Below are 17051 nucleotides of genomic sequence, written 5' to 3' on the forward strand. Positions count from 1 at the left end.
GTTTCTGTTAGGAATTTCCACGAACATCTTCTGAGCATCCCACTTATGGCTCCTTAATAGTTCTTTCCCATAGGAAAAGTTTAGACACACAGCAGCATTCTAAAAAGGAAGTGGGACTCTGGCTGATGTCCCTAAAAGTTAAAATGTGGCCTTTCAGATAATGTGGTCACCTTTTCTTTATACAGTGTCAGCATCTCAAAATGGTAAAGAATATGGATTAGGTAAGAATTGAATGCAAATGTGTTTTGCAAATAGTGTTTTCTAAGATAATCGCAGATGATGGTTGAATGCCGAAAGTATTAATACAATCAGTATTTAACCTTGTGTAACTCCGCTTCATCAAATCACGCCCTGCACATTGATTGCATTAAGCTGGGTCAGTGGTTTCTTGGTTAGGAATATCTTATAAGAATCTTTTTTTTTTTTTTTTTTTTGAGACGGAGTCTCGCTCTGTCGCCCAGGCTGGAGTGCAGTGGCGCCATCTCGGCTCACCCGCAAGCTCCGCCTGCCGGGTTCGCGCCATTCTCCTGCCTCAGCCTCCCGAGTAGCTGGGACTACAGGCGCCCGCTACCACGCCCGGCTAATTTTTTGTATTTTTAGTAGAGACGGGGTTTCACCGTGTTAGCCAGGATGGTCTCGATCTCCTGACCTCGTGATCCGCCCGCCTCGGCCTCCCAAAGTGCTGGGATTACAGGCGTGAGCCACCGCGCCCGGCCATCTTATAAGAATCTTAACGGGAAGGCAGCAGTAGCTGATCAGCTACTGTTTATTTGCATACTGAGCGTGTCATCAATAATACAAAAGACAAGGTCTTTAAGTTGAAAGAACAGTGGGATTGGCATGAATTTTTCTTAATGGTGCATAATAAGCAAAGTAGTCTGTGGTGCCAGAAACTGACAGGATCCATTATGTTAAAACAGATATATATCTTTAATTTAGGGGTATTATGTAAATCTGACAGGAGTTTTTCCCTTTATTTTCCTGTAGTTTAACTTTAATTGCTCCAAGATTAATTCTGATTTCTCCCTTTCTCCAGAGGGTGATGAGACTGGTGTGATGGATAATCTTCTAGAAGCCCTACAATCAGGTGCAGCATTCAGAGACCGTCGAAAGCGGATTCCAAGGAATCCAGGTAAAACACATTCCACCTCACATAGTATTGTAAAATATGAATGTTCAGAGCAAAGTAGCAACACCAAAAAAAAAAAAAAAAGGAAAAATAAAAATACTTCCTCATGAAGACTTTTTTTAACAGTTGATCTCAGCTCATGTGTGAAATCTCAGCAGGCATCTACATGATTGCAAGTTTCAACTTGGTAAATGTATCTTCAAATAACTGTAGACTTTACAACAAAAATCAGAAACAAGGACTCCCACTGTGTTTAATATTAAATATTTTAATTGTTATTTTATGAGCATGTGGTTTAGGTGGAAAGTAGTTTAAAACCATAAATGTAATTAAATCATTAAAAGTAATTGGCCCTAAGGAGATCACATTAGCTATTCACAGGTAAGGAAACTGAGACAATGCTTGTTTCTAGAGACCATTTTGGTTTTGCAGTGCAGTCTGTTCTCTGTGATCCATGTTAATAAAGGGAGGAGAGGAACAGATAGTCCAAGATCCCCTCAAATCCCAAAGTTTTTGTTTTTATATTTGATTAGTAACAGTTAAAGCCACACTATGAAAATAGATCTCAGGGGAAGAAAAATCGTAAAAGAAGTAAAACAACCTCCCTCACCCAAGTGAACTGGAAAGTTGTCTACTTTCTCTGTTCATACCCTATGGTAGAAGTAAATAATGTAATAGCTCCTCTAAGGATAATCCAAGTAGGCTGAACTGTCTACCTCCTCTCAGTAAGGTTTTCTATTTGTAGCTCATATCTTTCTTGAAGTAGAGAAAGAAATTAGGTATGTTGATTTTAAGACTCCTCTTCATGGGCTGTAAAGCTATATGGAGAAGTAAATGAAAAATGGAAAATTAATAGTCAATATGTAAACTCTACTTCATTTAGATTAATAAGATTTGCCTTAAATAGCCTGCAATTCCAAAAATATTCTCTATTTGGACTGGAAGTTACCATGTATCATTTAATGGAAATTAGTAGCTCTCAAAACCATTGTATTGCAACAAACGAGTGAGAGAAATGGGGCCCAGAACATAGTTGTCCAGGAAAGCTTTTGGCAATGATGACCTTGATGGCAGAAGACAATATATGTTATATTCATCTTTTTCACATTTGGGTGAATCCTGATGGATATTGGGTAACATTCTGCCTCTGCTATTTATGGATGGTCCCTGAGAGATTAACCTAAAGATAAGATTTGACTGAGAGGAAACAAGTGTTTTGGTTGGAGTATAAGACTACTTTTATGTATATGAATGCATCGTAGATGGCCTACAAAAAGGGTGGAAGACTGGACGAAAAAAAGAATGGAAGTCTGTATTTATAAGTTCATATTCATTTTGAAGGTAATGCTGCATGGCAGAATACTAGAAGCACTACTCATCTATAACTATGAGGCAGCCATTCCACTTATCCGCAGCCTTTGTCTGTAAATGAGAATGTTCTACCATGCCATCAGAAGCCCCTATCACCTCTTAAGGAAAATGAAAACCTTCACTGCTCTTTCTTGAACTATCAGAGCAATAGTAGTCAGTGAAAGGTGAACTGAAATAATTTTTGTATCAATTCATTTCTCCGTTAAGCAGCTGATAAGTGAAAACATGTTATTCTGGGCCATAAAAGAACTGCCATAATTTTTCTAGGCTGTTTATTTTAAAAAATGCACATTTGCTAAAGCCCTTGTCTGATTAGTCTCACACCTCATACTGATTCTAGAAAAACTGTACTTGGAGACAGAGATCATTCCATGGGGTTTCTGTGAGTTTGGTACTCAAGGGAATATAGTGTTGTCAACTGTGAAACACCAAGAATATATTCACAAACTGCATAATTTTATAGTACTGATTCCAAGTAATCTAAATTGGGATTTCCTTTGGTTTGTAGCTGGAGTGCCTCCATGAACACATAGGGTTAAAAATATCACTCGATTTAGCTGTGGCAGTCATTCCAAGTGGCAGCAGCCAAAGCAAATGTCCAGAGGTAAAACGAAACTCAAATGCAGACAGTGGCAGTGGTTGGGAAGCACCTTGGTCATCAGTAGAAGAGCTGGAAGTGAGGGAGTGGGGACAGAAGGCACAGAGTTTACAAGTCTGCCAAAAAACTCTGTCTGCCTCTTTCTGGAAGAAGCAGAACTGGGGACTTTTACAGATTTCCTCCTTGCCTCAACCCTTCCTAGCTAGATCATCTTTTCCTGCTAGTCCCGTTATTTTTACTTTCTTGGGCACCTGATTTGTTTCCTTTCCAAGACCCCATTGACTTGGTATTGTTATACTTTCCCTGTTCAACATTGACATTCTTGATCTTTTCCAACAACCTCCACTTCAGCATGATGAGATAAAAGCAGAAAAGGCTAATTATAAAGAAGGCTATCTTCCCCCAAGTAAAGTAAAATAAAAGGAAAATCCAAAAAACACTAAAATCAGAGTCAACCACAATCAGCAAAGATGTACTTACTGCTCTGCTTGCCATTTTCATTACCATCGCTTATAGATGGGTATTACTGTTATGTAAAATACAGAGCTCTACCATTGTGTTTCTAATTGTAATCTTTTTATTTATTTTTTATTTATTATTATTTTTTTGAGACGGAGTCTTGCCCTGTTGCCCAGGCTGGAGTATAGTGGTGCGATCTCGGCCCACTGCAACCTCCACCTCCTGGGTTCAAGAGATTCTCGTGCCTCAGCCTCCCCAGTATCTGAGATTACAGGGACATACCACCATGCCCAGCTAATTGTTGTATTTTTATTTTATTTTTATTTTTATTTTTATATTTTGAGACAGAGTCTTGCTCTGTTGCCCAGGGTGCAGTACAGTGGCATGATCTTGGCTCACTGCAGCCTCTACCTCCCAGGTTCAAGTGATTCTGCTGACTCAGCCTCCCGAGTATCTGGGACTACAGGTGCCCGCCACCACGTCCAGCTAGTTTTTGTATTTTTAGTAGAGATGGTATTTCGCCAGGTTGGCCAGGCTGGCCTCAAACTCCTGACCTCAGGTGATCCGCCCACCTCGGCCTCCCAAAGTGCTGGGATTACAGGCGTGAGCCACCATGCCCGGCCAAATTGTTGTATTTTTAGTAGAGACTGTGTTTTGCCCTATTGCCCAGGCTGGTCTCGAACTCCTGACCTCAGGTGATCTACCCACTTGGGCCTCCCAAATTGCTGGGAGTACAGGTGTGAGCCACTGTGCCCGGCCATCTAATTGTAATGTTTTAAATTTTATATGTAAACAAGATGAGGTGATAGTCTGTATTCTTCATTAGAAAATCAAAATGTTAATAAATGATATGATTAGTTGCCTAAATTATAAATCGCCCACTCTGAGCCTGTGCCCCCTACCCAAGACCTACCATATTTAGTAACTCAGAAGGAGCTTCCAAATATTGCCTCCAGCCCATTCAGCAGATGTGCTGTTTCAGTGAAGTACCAAAAGGCATTTCAAGGTAGACTATCATATCAGTAGTGATAATTGAAAATATTTTTTTTTAATAAAAAACAAAAAGGCTGGGCGTGGTGGCTCATGCCTATAATCCCAGCACTTTGGGAGGCTGAGGTGAGAGGATCATTTGAGCTCAGGAGTTTGAGGACAGCCTGGACAACATAGCAAAACCCCATCTCTACAAAAAAATACAAAAAAAAATTAGCCAAGCATGGTGGCATGTGCCTGTAGTCCCAGCTACTCAGGTGGCTGAGGTGGGAGGATTGCTTGAGCACGGTAGGCAGACGTTGCAATGAGTAGAGATCGTGCCACTGCACTCCAGCCTGGATGACAGAGCCAGACCCTGACTCAAAAAAAGAAAAAAGAAAATATTAACTGGTGTATCACAGGCCCCAGATAGTCGAAATGTACACAGGTGATAAATAACGACTCTGATTGTACTGGTGCATACTAGCTGAATATTAACCCAGATCACAAGCTTTGCTGATGTCAAAATCAGAGATTAGGAAATGAGCCCCTAAATATTCATTTATTGTACATCTGCTGTGTAAAAGGTACTATGCTGTACATGATGAGGGAAGATGTAGAAATAATTAAGATAAGATCTCCTTAGTTATAAGACCCTGTGTATTATAGGAATGATTGAAAGCACAGAAAGACTACAGAATAAGGCAGAAGATAATAAGTATCATACAAGAGGTGTTAATAACATACTGTGTGACTTCAGAGAATGGGACTTGCATGCATTATCAGATATATCAGAAAAATAATAATGGAGGAAAAGACTGAAGGATGAGTAGGGATTCCAACAGTGAGAGCTGGAGTTAGGGATAGTGAGCATTTTAGTCAAAAGAAATGTCATTAAGAAAAACAGAGGCAAGAAAGTTCAAAGCATTTTTCAACAATGGCAAACAGTACAGTAAGAAAATAGGATATATATAGTATAGAAGTATAGGGGTAATTCTGGAAAATTAGGTTTGCTCCATATCAGGGAGTGCTTGACTGAGAGACTAAGGTGTTAACTTACAATTCTCTAAGCAATGGGGATTTATTGAAGGCTTTTAAGCAGTGGAGGAACACAATCAAAGTTACGCATTAGAATATTTAAAGGAGTATAAGTAATCAATTAGGAGTCTATTGTCATATTCTTATTTAGAGATAATTTAGAGCGAGAGGAGTAGTCAAGAGGCAAAGATAACCCTATGGCTTTGAGTATGACTGGCTAAGAAGACAGTTGGGTTACTAAACTTTTTTTTTTTTTTTTGAGAAGGAGTCTCGCTCTGTCGCCAGGCTGAAGTGCAGTGGTGCGATCTCCGCTCACTGCAACCTCCGCCTCCCAGGTTCAAGCAATTCTCATGCCTCAGCCTCCTGAGTAGCTGGGATTACAGGCACGTGCCACCGCACCCAGCTAATTTTTTTTTAATTTTTAGTAGAGACGAGCTTTCATCATATTGGCCAGGATGGTCTCAATCTCCTGACCTCGTGATCCGCCCGCCTTGGCCTCCCAAAGTGCTGGGACTACAGGTGTGAGCTACCGCACCCAGCCGTAAGGTTACTAAACTATTAAGATCAAGAAAAGGAGTGGTGATAGTAGAAGAAGGTAAATTCAGTTTTGGATAAGTTAAACTGAAAGTGATAGCAGAACACTGAGGTCAAGATGTCCAGAAGATTTTTGGAAATATAGTTACAGATTTCATGACAAAATGAATTCTTGAGTGTTCTGGATATAGTGTGGATAGGGGAAGGGATTGTTATAGGGATTTTTAAGAGAAAAGAAAACCAAAGACAGAGACTTGGAAACACCTTCACTAAGGGGCTAAAAGAAGATAGACAAGGAGCAATTGGGCAGGTAGGAGGAGAATCCAGACATTATTGTCCTAGAAACAAAGGAAGAGGGAAGTCCTAAGAAGGGAGGAGAGGTGAACATTTTTGACAATGACATATGCTCTGGTGGAATAAAAAAGGGTAAAAAACCGATGATTTGCTATTTGGGAGCGTTCTAATGACTTTTTGAAGAGCATCCTTTCAATATTGTGATGGAACTGGGAAGAGAATACAGAGCTATGCAGAGTAGATGGTGAGGCTATAGGGAAAGATCATATTCATTCAACAGTTGAGCAGTCTTATTGAATGCCTCCTCGGTGCATTATACTGAGTTAGGTGCTGAGGATACAAAATCAAACGGGAGCCTAGAGGAGCTCACATACTGTTTGGGAAAACACGAATATAAACCATGTGATCAATTTACAATGCGGTCTTCTATATGCTGTAATAGAGGTAGGAACAGTAAGCGTGTGCAGCATAGGAGTTAGAGTAACCACTCACAACCCCCCACCTCTCTCCTTTGTGTCTGTATAATATGGGCTATTCTTTCTAGCAGTTTGGTGGGTGAAAGGTACATCTCATTTTTCCTTCACAACCTAGTATGGATTTATCTTCTGTGAATTTTGCTAAATCTTTCTTGATCCTGTGTTGTTACAGCGTTTGTTACCACATAAGATAATAAGTTGCATACATTTACCATCTACTTTGTAAAGAATTGCCCTGGCTGTGTAATTGTAAGATCAAAGATAAGCTTTGGAGGAAAAAGAAGCACATAGAGAGACACCTTGCAGGAGTGAAAATGACTCTTTTTTTTTTTCTTTTTTTCTTTTTTTTTTTTTTTTGAGATGGAGTCTCACTCTGTTGCCCAGGCTGGAGTGTGGTGGCGCGATCTTGGCTCACTGCAAGCTCCGCCTCCCGGGTTCATGCCATTCTCCTGCCTCAGCCTCCCAAGTAGCTGGGACTACAGGGCCTGCCACCACGCCCGGCTAATTTTTGTATTTTTAGTAGAGGCGGGGTTTCACCGTGTTAGCCAGGATGGTCTCAATCTCCTGACCTCGTGATCCGCCCTCCTTGGCCTCCAAAAGTGCTGGGATTACAGGCGTGAGCCACTGCGCCCAGCCAGAAAACCACTCTTAAAATACAAATACACAACTCCACATCTGTTTTATTGCCAAATAGCTATAGATACTTAGAGCTTACTTCATTTCTTCAACCAACCCGACTTTTTTATTCTTTGCCCACTGTAAGTAAATATAAATGGGCTTCTCAGCAATAGGTGGATATCTAACTTAGCATTTTGGCTATGACTGGATTTTGATATATAGTTCTAGACATTAAAAAAACACACAAGAGAAGCATTATGAAGAAATGAAACCAGGAAATAATAAATGTATTTTGGTTTTAGAACCACACGGGGCAACCAAGAAAACTAAATTTCAAAAATCAGGAGCAACTCAGGAGACACATGATCCTAGTTTTATGTGTCAGCAAGATAACAGTATAAATGAGAAGGTATAATTTACCATTTGAGAACAGATAGGGGACAAGAAACAATGTTATACAACAGAGAAAAAGAAACCTCCGTATGTATTAGGGAAGAATAATTTCACAGCAAAACAAAACCCACATTTCCCCAGGCCTCACTGCCTCATGTAAATAAGAAAACTCAAATTTTGCTGGCTCTTGTCTCTACATACACATTCAGCACCTCATCTGCTATAAGGGCTCTATGAAGCATTTCTGGGAGTTATCAGGGGGCATTTCACAGAAACAAGCACACACCACCGTTCCTCCACCTCTGCTATAATACCATGCATTTCTACGCTTGCTGTCTTCTGTAGCAGCAGGGACTCATGGCTTCACAACGCCAGAGTTTGACAGTCGTCATTGACAAAGTAGGGGGGAAATGCCTCTCTCTTTTCCTTTAGTGCGGCACTCCACCTGTGTACCAAGTAGTACTGCTTATGCCTCAGACTATTACAGATAATTTTAGAGAAAGAGCTTTCAATTTTAAATGACACCCTCCCCCGCCCACCATCACAGAGGATTTGACCCAAGATGGCAAGAGTCAAAGACAAGCTCATAACAGATCCCACGTAATACTCAGCATCATCTTGATGACCAAGGTCTATTGTGGTTTTGTGCTTGTTTTGTTTTATTATTACTAGGTCTTGCTGGTCGTTTATTCCAAGCTGTTTACTTCTTTTTCCCTGAAGATAAGTTCTTCTTCATGAACTTTCTCAGTCTCTGTTTTATAAATGTCAGAATCTTATACTACCACACTAAGCCCCATTTAGTCTATAATACATTCATTATATTGTAATATACAATTAAAATCTGGTTTTAGAAAGTAATGCAAGGAAATAAATAAAAGCATGACATTCATCCAAGTAATACTTATTAATCAAATACTAGGGGCCAGGCAGCAGTGCTAGGGCCTTGGAATACAAATATGGGTCTTGCCCTTAAAAACTCAGAGCCTCATGGGAAAGACATATGATATAAATTTCATAATATAAGTGTTCAAAAAGTGCTAAAAAGAGCAACTAACTGCCTGGAGAATTCAAGAGAGGCTTCATGATGAAAGTGGCCTTTGATCTATGTTTGGAAGGATGAGTAGTAGTTTGGGGGAAAACAAGAGGAGTAGGCTTTTCAGATAAAGGAAATGACAAAAACATGTGATGGAGATATGAAGGAGTAAAGTGGCAATGATGAAAAGTTAGTTTGTTGTAGCAAAGAGCCAGCAGGGGGTTTAAAGTAAAGGATTACATGATTTTACACACACACACACACACACACACACACACACACACACGTAAATGAGTTTGAGGCTGGAGACAGATTTTGGGGACATCTGCACATATATATGTTTATTGAAACCTTGGGATCACCCAGAAAGAACATCTCAAATGAGAGGGTTGAGGATGGTACATTTGGGGAATTATAATATTTAAGAGGCAAATAGAGAAATCAACAAAGGATACTCAGAAAAAGAAAAAAAAAATTAGGGAAGAAGAGAAGCAGTAAAAAGTGGTACCTAAGAGCTGGGCATGGTGGCACATGCCTGTAATCCCAACTGGTAAGAGGAGTGCTTGAGCCCTGGAATTTGAGACCAGCCTGGGCAACATAGTGAGACTCTCTCTTAAAAAAAAAAAAAAAAAAAAAAAAAAAAAAAAAGTAGTACCTGGAAGACCAAGAGTAGAGAGAATTTCAGAATGGAGAATTAGTCAACATGGTCACATCCTATAGAAAAGCTAGGCAGAATGACAACTGATAATTGACCAATGGGTTTTTCAACTAGCAGATTACACCTGACCTTTTCCCATGTACTTTCAATGTAATTTTGAGGGCCAAGAGGCAGCTTCTTTTTTTTTTTTTTTTTTTTTTTGAGACAGGGTCTGACTCTGTCACCCAGGCTGTAGTGCAGTGGTGCGATCACCACTCCCTGCAGCCTCAAACTCCCAAGCTCAGATGATCCTCCCACCTCAGCCTTCTGTGTAACTGGGATGACAGGTGCATGCCACCACGCCCAGCTATTTTTACTTATTTATTTATTTTTTTTGTAGAGATGGGGTTTTGTCATGCTGCCCGGGCTGGTCTTGAACTTTTGGGCCCAAGCCATCTGCCCGCCTCAGCCTATCAAATTGCTGGGATTACAGGCGTAAGCCACCACGCCACACCAAGAGCCAGGATATAATGCATTAAATAATGAAGAATATATTTTATACCTTGAATGCTGAGATTTGAGGGAAAGAAAAGTAGTTAGAAGACAATGAAAAGATAAATTGTGTCTCTTTTAGAGATTCTGACAGGAAACGCTAGACACACCAAAGATCTTGAATGGAATTGTCAATCACTAATAATTATGCCAAATTTTACTTTCAAATATGTGATGCCCCCTGCTTAATTCAGTTGCATTTGTTGAGCATATACTGTGTGATTTAGCTAAACTACCTTAGCATGCCTAGTGATTTGTAGTTGTGTGATATGTAATTCATAGCCTCCAATGTAGAGTTTTACTCTCATAAGTTAAAATGAAGAACATTTATGGCTCATACAAAGAGGGACTGGATTGAGGGTAGAGGAGAGATATTCTTGAGTTAACAGGGTAGAAGAGGGTAGGATGGAAAAGGTGCCAAAAATGAATAGGAGTTGGGCACAGTGGCTCACACCTTTAATCCCAGCACTTTGTAGAGCCAAGGCAGGAGGATCTCTTGAGCCCAGGAGTTCAAGACCACCCTAGGCAACACAGGGAGACCTTGTCTCTACAAAAATTTTTATTTGAAAATTAGCCAGGGGTGGGGTGCGGTGGTTCACACCTGTAATCCCAGCACTTTGGGAGGCCGAGGCAGGGGGATCACAAGGTCAGGAGTTCGAGACCAGCCTGGCCAACATAGTGAAACCACATCTCTACTAAAAATACAAAAATTAGCTGGGCGTGGTGGCACGCGCCTGTAATCCCAGCTACTTGGGCTGAGGCAGGAGAATCATTTGAACCCAGGAGGCAGAGGTTGCAGTGAGCCGAGATCGTGCCATTGCACTTCAGCCTGAGCGACAGGGCAAGACTCCGTCTCAAAAAAAAAAAAAAAAGAAAAGAAAAGAAAATTAGCCAGGTGTGGTGGTACACACCTGTAGTCCGAGCTACTCAGGAGGCTGTGGTGGGAGAATCACTTGAGTCCAGGAGGTTGAGGCTGCAGTGAGCTGTGATCGTGCCACTGCACTCCAGCCCAGGTGACAGAGCCAGACTCTGTCTCAAAATAAAAGAGGGGCGGGGGGTGGGTGGGGCCACCTTAAGAAAATCTTTGTCAACTTCAGAATTAACTGGTTTGCAAAGGGTGAAAATCAGGAGCAGGTGGGTGGTAGTACATATGTAATTCTCTTGATGGGAGGGAAGCAGGTGGTCGAATAGGGGCAAATCAGATATCCTTATGCTAGCCACTTAGTTTTCTCAGCAGCATGAGTCCAGGAGTCTCGGAGAAGTGATAAACATCCAGGTGATAGTTAATAACATGAGGGTGGGTCAGATAATCTCTGGAGAATGAGTAGAGCAGTGATCCTAAGATAGAACCCTAGAGAAAAGAAACATTTATGGCAGTGATTCTCAGCCCTGGCCACACACTGGTATTACTTTGAGGTACTTCTAAGAAATACCCACGTCCAGTTCCTCTCTGAACCAATCAAATTGAAATCTATAGGATTGGAGCACAGATGATAGCATGTTCAAAAATTATTTAGCCAATTTTAATGTGCTCCCAAAGTTGAGAACCACCAATTTATGGGACTAGCTCGGAATTTGGAGCCTATGAAAGACAGCATGGGCCAGGCGCAGTTGCTCATGCCTGTAATCCCAGCACTTTGGGAGGCCAAGGCAGGCAGATCACCTGAGGTCAGGAGTTCGAGACCAGCCTGGCCAACAGGGTGAAACCCCGTCTCTACTAAAAATACAAAAATTAGCTGAGTGTGGTGGCAGACACCTGTAATCCCAGCCACTCGGGAGGCTGAAGCAGGAGAATCGCTTGAACCCGGGAGGTGGAGGTTGCAGTGAGCCGAGATTGCACCATTGCACTCCAGCCTGGGGGACAAGAGTGAGACTTCGTCTCACAAAAAAAAAAAAAAAAAAAAAAAAAGAGAGAGCGTGAAGGTATTGATTATGGAGATATGGGGAGAAGAAAGCTATTGTGGTATCACAGGGGCCAAAGGAGTAGAGCTTTTCAAAGAGAAAGGGCTTAATAACATCAAATATAGCAGAGATTACATGGACATAGAGTGTGGAATAATAGACACGGGAGACTCAAATAGGATGTAAGGGTAGGAGGGGGGTGAGAGATGAGAAATTACTTAATGGGTACAATGTACATTATTTGGATGGTGGTTACAATAAAAGCTCAGACTTCACCACTACAGGATATATCCATGTAACAAAACTGCCCTTGTACCCCTTAAATTTATACAAATTTATAAACATGTACCTGAGAGGATGACTAAAATAAGGATTGGAAAAGATCCACTGGATTTCACTAATAGAAATTCATTGGTGACCTTAGCCAAAAGAGTTTCAGGAGAATCTGTTTGGAGGGAGGCGATAAGAAAGGGGTAGAAGTAGGCTGGGCGCAGTGGCTCACACCTATAATCCTAGCACTTTGGGAGGCTGAGGCCGACAGATCACCTGAGGTCGGGATTTCGAGACCAGCCTGACCAACATGGAGAAAACCTGTCTCTACTAAAAATACAAAATTAGCCGGGCATGGTGGTGCATGCCTGTAATCCCAGCTACTCGGGAGGCTGAGGCAGGAGAATCACTTGAACCTCTGTCTAAAAAAAAAAGGAGTAGAAGTCAGATTGCATTGAGTTCTCAAGTGCTATTAGAGACCACTTAATTTAGTGTCTTTTTTTCATCACTTCATATGAATCTTCTGATGAAGTGTGTACCTGTATTGGTTATGTAATTTTTGTTTGTTTCCATTTTCTTTTTATTTTTAAATGAAAATTAAATTTTACTTTTGGGGCCAGGCGCGGTGGCTCACGCCTGTAATCCCAGCACTTTCGGAGGCTGAGGCGGGTGGATCACGAGGTCAGGAGATCGAGACCATCCTGGCCTATATGGTGAAACTCTGTCTCTACTAAAAATACAAAAATTAGCCGGGCGTGGTGGCACATGCCTGTAATCCCAGCTACTGGAGGCTGAGGCAGGAGAATGGCTTGAACCAGGAAGTCAGAGGTTGCAGTGAGCCGAGATCGTGCCACTGCACTCCAGCCTGGCGACAGAGCGAGACTCCGTCTCAAAAAAATAAATAAATAAAATAAAATAAAATTTACTTTTGGGACAGACATCACATGTATTGGCTAATAAGATCTAGCTTTGCATTAAGGAAGCTAGAAACTGAAGATTGCTATGTAGTCTATCCTTGATCATTCCTTGACAATTAGAGAACAAATTGAGCATGGACCATTTATCCCCTATTTATATGCAAAATTGTTCTAAGTAAGTATTGATGATGTTCTCTATAGAAATTTCAATCACTCACTTCCTTGTCTGTTCTCCTACACAATATTATCAGCTCTGCTGCACATTTCCTCATTGGTGATCCCTGCAGGAAAACAGGAGATAAGGTCAATTCTAGTTGACTTTTATGAGAATATGATTATAGCAGGCTTTCTTTAGTTATTGGAATATGTGATAAGTTAGGACAAACAATTATGCAGCAATAAATTTATCTTGGTTGTTTTAAGTTCATGTCAAAAATTCAGACATGCTAATGTTGGTAGCTAAGCTCACACAACTACCTGCTTATTTACAAACTTGCAATTCAGGAATAAATGATTGGGATCTTATATGGCAAGTGCATGATGCCAGTCTAACAGGAGCAGACGCTCTGTGCATTTGCAACTACAAAAAACAAAAAGATACTCAACAGGTTGTCATAAGTACCTTAAAATTTCTAGAAAATTAAGTGCTTTTACAACTAAAGGAAAATAAACATTTATTCTAATTGGTGGCCTTGATTATGGGAAAGTTTCTCTCATACAGGCTCATTTCTATATTATTAAGTATTTTCCTAAATAGGGATAAGAAATTTTAAGCTCTGCTTGCTTTACAGCAGAATCCATCTGCTTTCCCAGTGGACATCCCAAGACAACCAGATTTACCTGGACATGAATGTACTTCTGACCCTTCAATTTTCATTAAACCTTTAGATACACCTCTTCTATGTATTAAAATTTGAACCTTACTCCTGGTAGTTCCTTTTCTTGTTGCCCATTAAAATGAGAGGAGTGGAAGCTGAAAGAAGGAAGGAAGAAAGCAGTGGGTATCTTAAGCGCCACAGTTGTTTTGTTTTGGGTTTTGTTGTTGTTGTGATTGTTTGTTTTGAGGTAGGGTCACCCTCTGTCACCCAGGCTGGAGCACAATGGCATGATCATGGCTCTTTGCAGCCTTGACTCTCATGGGCTCAAGGGATTCTCCCCCACAGCCCCTCAACCCCACCCCCAGCCTCCCGAGTAGCTGGAACTATAGGCTCACAGCACTGTGCCTGGCTAATTTTAAATTTTTTTATAGACAGAGTCTCACTATGTTGCCCATGCTGGTCTCGAACTCCTGGGCTTAAGCAATTCCTTTGCCTCGGCCTCTCAGAGTGCTAAGATTACAAGCGTGAACCACTGCACTCAGCCCACAGAACTCTTTTGAGATTTCAGTTCTTCTATTATTTCTTGGTATCTTTTGCATTTGCAAAATACCTTGAATCTAAGATAGTGCCTCACCTATTCCAGGAAGCCTTTTAAAGTTATGCTCAAAGTCAACTCTCTTAAAGATATATTGATAGATGATACAAAGTATAAAAATACTATGCTTATAACTATATTCTGCTATTAAAAGATTGTGATTTATTTTTAGCATCTAGCACATAACTCATAGCATATGCTTTTGATACCTGCTTGTTGAATACTTCACAATTATTTTTAAAAGATTGAATCTACACAAAAGCCTTTTTAATATATTATACCTAAAGCTGTCTCTGAAGTTTGAAATTTGAGGGATGGAGGAAATAGAAATTTTATTCTACATCACTGTAAATGAAATCCCATTAAAGCTGAGTTTTTATGAGCAAGCTCGCATGTCCTATGTATGTTACCTTCATGTGACCTTTCTACTCAGTAATGTTTATGCTTGACAAGCAAAGAAAAATGCCGACTTTATATAAAAGACACAATGTAACTGTATGCCATTATTCTTATTCTTACATTCATTGTGTTTGCATTTGACTGCTACCTCTATGTCATTCTCAACTCAAATCATGGTTTGTTCCACTCCCACATGGCTACTTAGAGGGCAAATTCCTAAATACTGCCAGTGAAAATAAGAATAGAGTGACAATAATACCCTTTTGTTTCAGCTTTACATATGTTCTCGTCAGTCTTTGCAAATACTGTGATGCTCTATAAGATGGGGAAATAGAAGTTAGTGAATTTCTTTAGAATATCAGTAAGTAAATAATTGCTTTTCCAACTGTCACACTTATTTGCTCAGAAGAGTAGATCTTTCTCGTTTAAGGGTTTTATTCAGTTCTACGTAATAGTATGTAAGACTGTTATAAGGATTTGATCTGTTTGTTTGAGGGACTTCTGGAATCCAGGATGGTATTTTCCCTTTCCACTTGGGAAGGTTTTAGCTTCAGATTTTAGGTTTACTGGTCTGTTCTATTGTTTGTCTAGCATAGATATAGTATACCACAAGCAATACAATACTCTCTGGGCAATGAACAGAAATTTTTTTTTTTTTTATTTCATACATTATTCACAAATCTGCAGTGGTTTCAGAAAGTCAGTGTGTATCCTGGACACAAATAAATGAAAAACACAAAAACAAGGGTATGATTTTCATATAGTTCTTTGGAAAGTTAATGCTATTGTGCACGGATTTCATTTTTATTTCAGTTATAATACCTGTTCGAGCTTTAGCAGCCTTATAGTTATTAATCAAAAGTGTACATGTTTATCTTTTTTCATAATAAACCGATAGATTATCTCCAAATACTTGGAGCTAAACTATGAAGGAATGTTTGTATCAGGAGGGGTAAGCAATATGATTTTCTGTGGATAATCCAGTGTTTATTTTAATTATGTTTGTGACATCATCTCAGTTGTCTATATCAGTACTACCTTATGTGGCAGAGATAATGAGAAATGACAGCGCTTTGTACATAATATTTGTGGATTTAATTCTATTGTCATATCATCAACCATAAACAATCATGAATTGAAAAGAAAAAGGACTTTAAAAAGTACTTTTCTAGTACATAGATTTTACTTTATGGTCCAAATTTAAACAAACTCTTTTGCACCTGGAAGAACATTATAATAAGCTCAGTTAGTAGTCCTAAAAACCCAGAACGTGGAAGCACCCAGATGATGCCTATCCTTAGTGACTGGGTATAATAAATTAGTGAGTAATGGGCCAAGATAGAAAATAAATTTAGAAATGAAGTTCCAACATCATGTGTTTCTAGGAAATTATTAGAGAATCTTTTAAATGTTGAATTTCCATAGGATACAGGTTGGGAAGGACAAATGGGAAGAAAAATGTCACATCTAACAATTGAAATAATTTTTTTTGTTGCCATAAACAGTATTGATCAGTTTGCATGGCTTATTTAGAACTGAAACTTCCTGGCAGAGGAAGATGCAAAGCACTGAGAAAATATTATGGGCAAGTTGAATGCTGTCCACACAGATTGTAAGCATTATAGATTATCCCTTTTTCACTTTTTTCCTGCTTCCCGTACTTTATGGTCCTGAGGCTTTTTGCACACTACTTTCCTCACTTTGTTCTCCTGATTCAGAAGAATTTTGTTTTATCTGTTTATCTCCCTCGTAACACTGTTTCTTTTTTCTTTTTCCTTTTTTTTTTTTTTTTTTTTTTGAGAAGGAGTCTCGCTCTGTTGCCCAGGCAACAGAGTGCAGTGGCGCGATCTCGGCTCACTGCAACCTCTGTCCCCAGGGTTCAAGAGATTCTCGTGTCACAGTCTCCTGAGTAGCTGGGATTACAGGTGCCCACCACCATGCCCAGCTAATTTTTCTTATTGTTTTTTGTTGTTGTTTTTTTTTTGTATTTTTAGTAGAGATGGAGTTTCACCCTGTTGGCCAGGATAGTTTCAAACTCCTGACCTCAGG

At 40.0% G+C, this 17051-nt stretch overlaps 1 protein-coding gene across 5 annotated transcripts in view; it reads left to right on the plus strand.

The window, feature by feature from the left end:
* The window catches only part of DIAPH2 (diaphanous related formin 2), a 922276-nt gene that overhangs the window by 745793 nt on the left and 159432 nt on the right, over nucleotides 1-17051 (plus strand). For all 5 annotated transcript variants that reach the window (XM_054677168.2, XM_054677165.2, XM_054677169.2 and 2 more), the window contains one exon: nucleotides 1037-1132. In XM_054677168.2, coding sequence (XP_054533143.1) covers nucleotides 1037-1132 — 96 coding nt within the window. The remainder of the gene's footprint in view (nucleotides 1-1036; nucleotides 1133-17051) is intronic.

This window comes from Pan troglodytes, chromosome X (genome assembly GCF_028858775.2).
Source record: "Pan troglodytes isolate AG18354 chromosome X, NHGRI_mPanTro3-v2.0_pri, whole genome shotgun sequence".
NCBI classification, from domain to species: Eukaryota; Metazoa; Chordata; class Mammalia; order Primates; family Hominidae; genus Pan; species Pan troglodytes.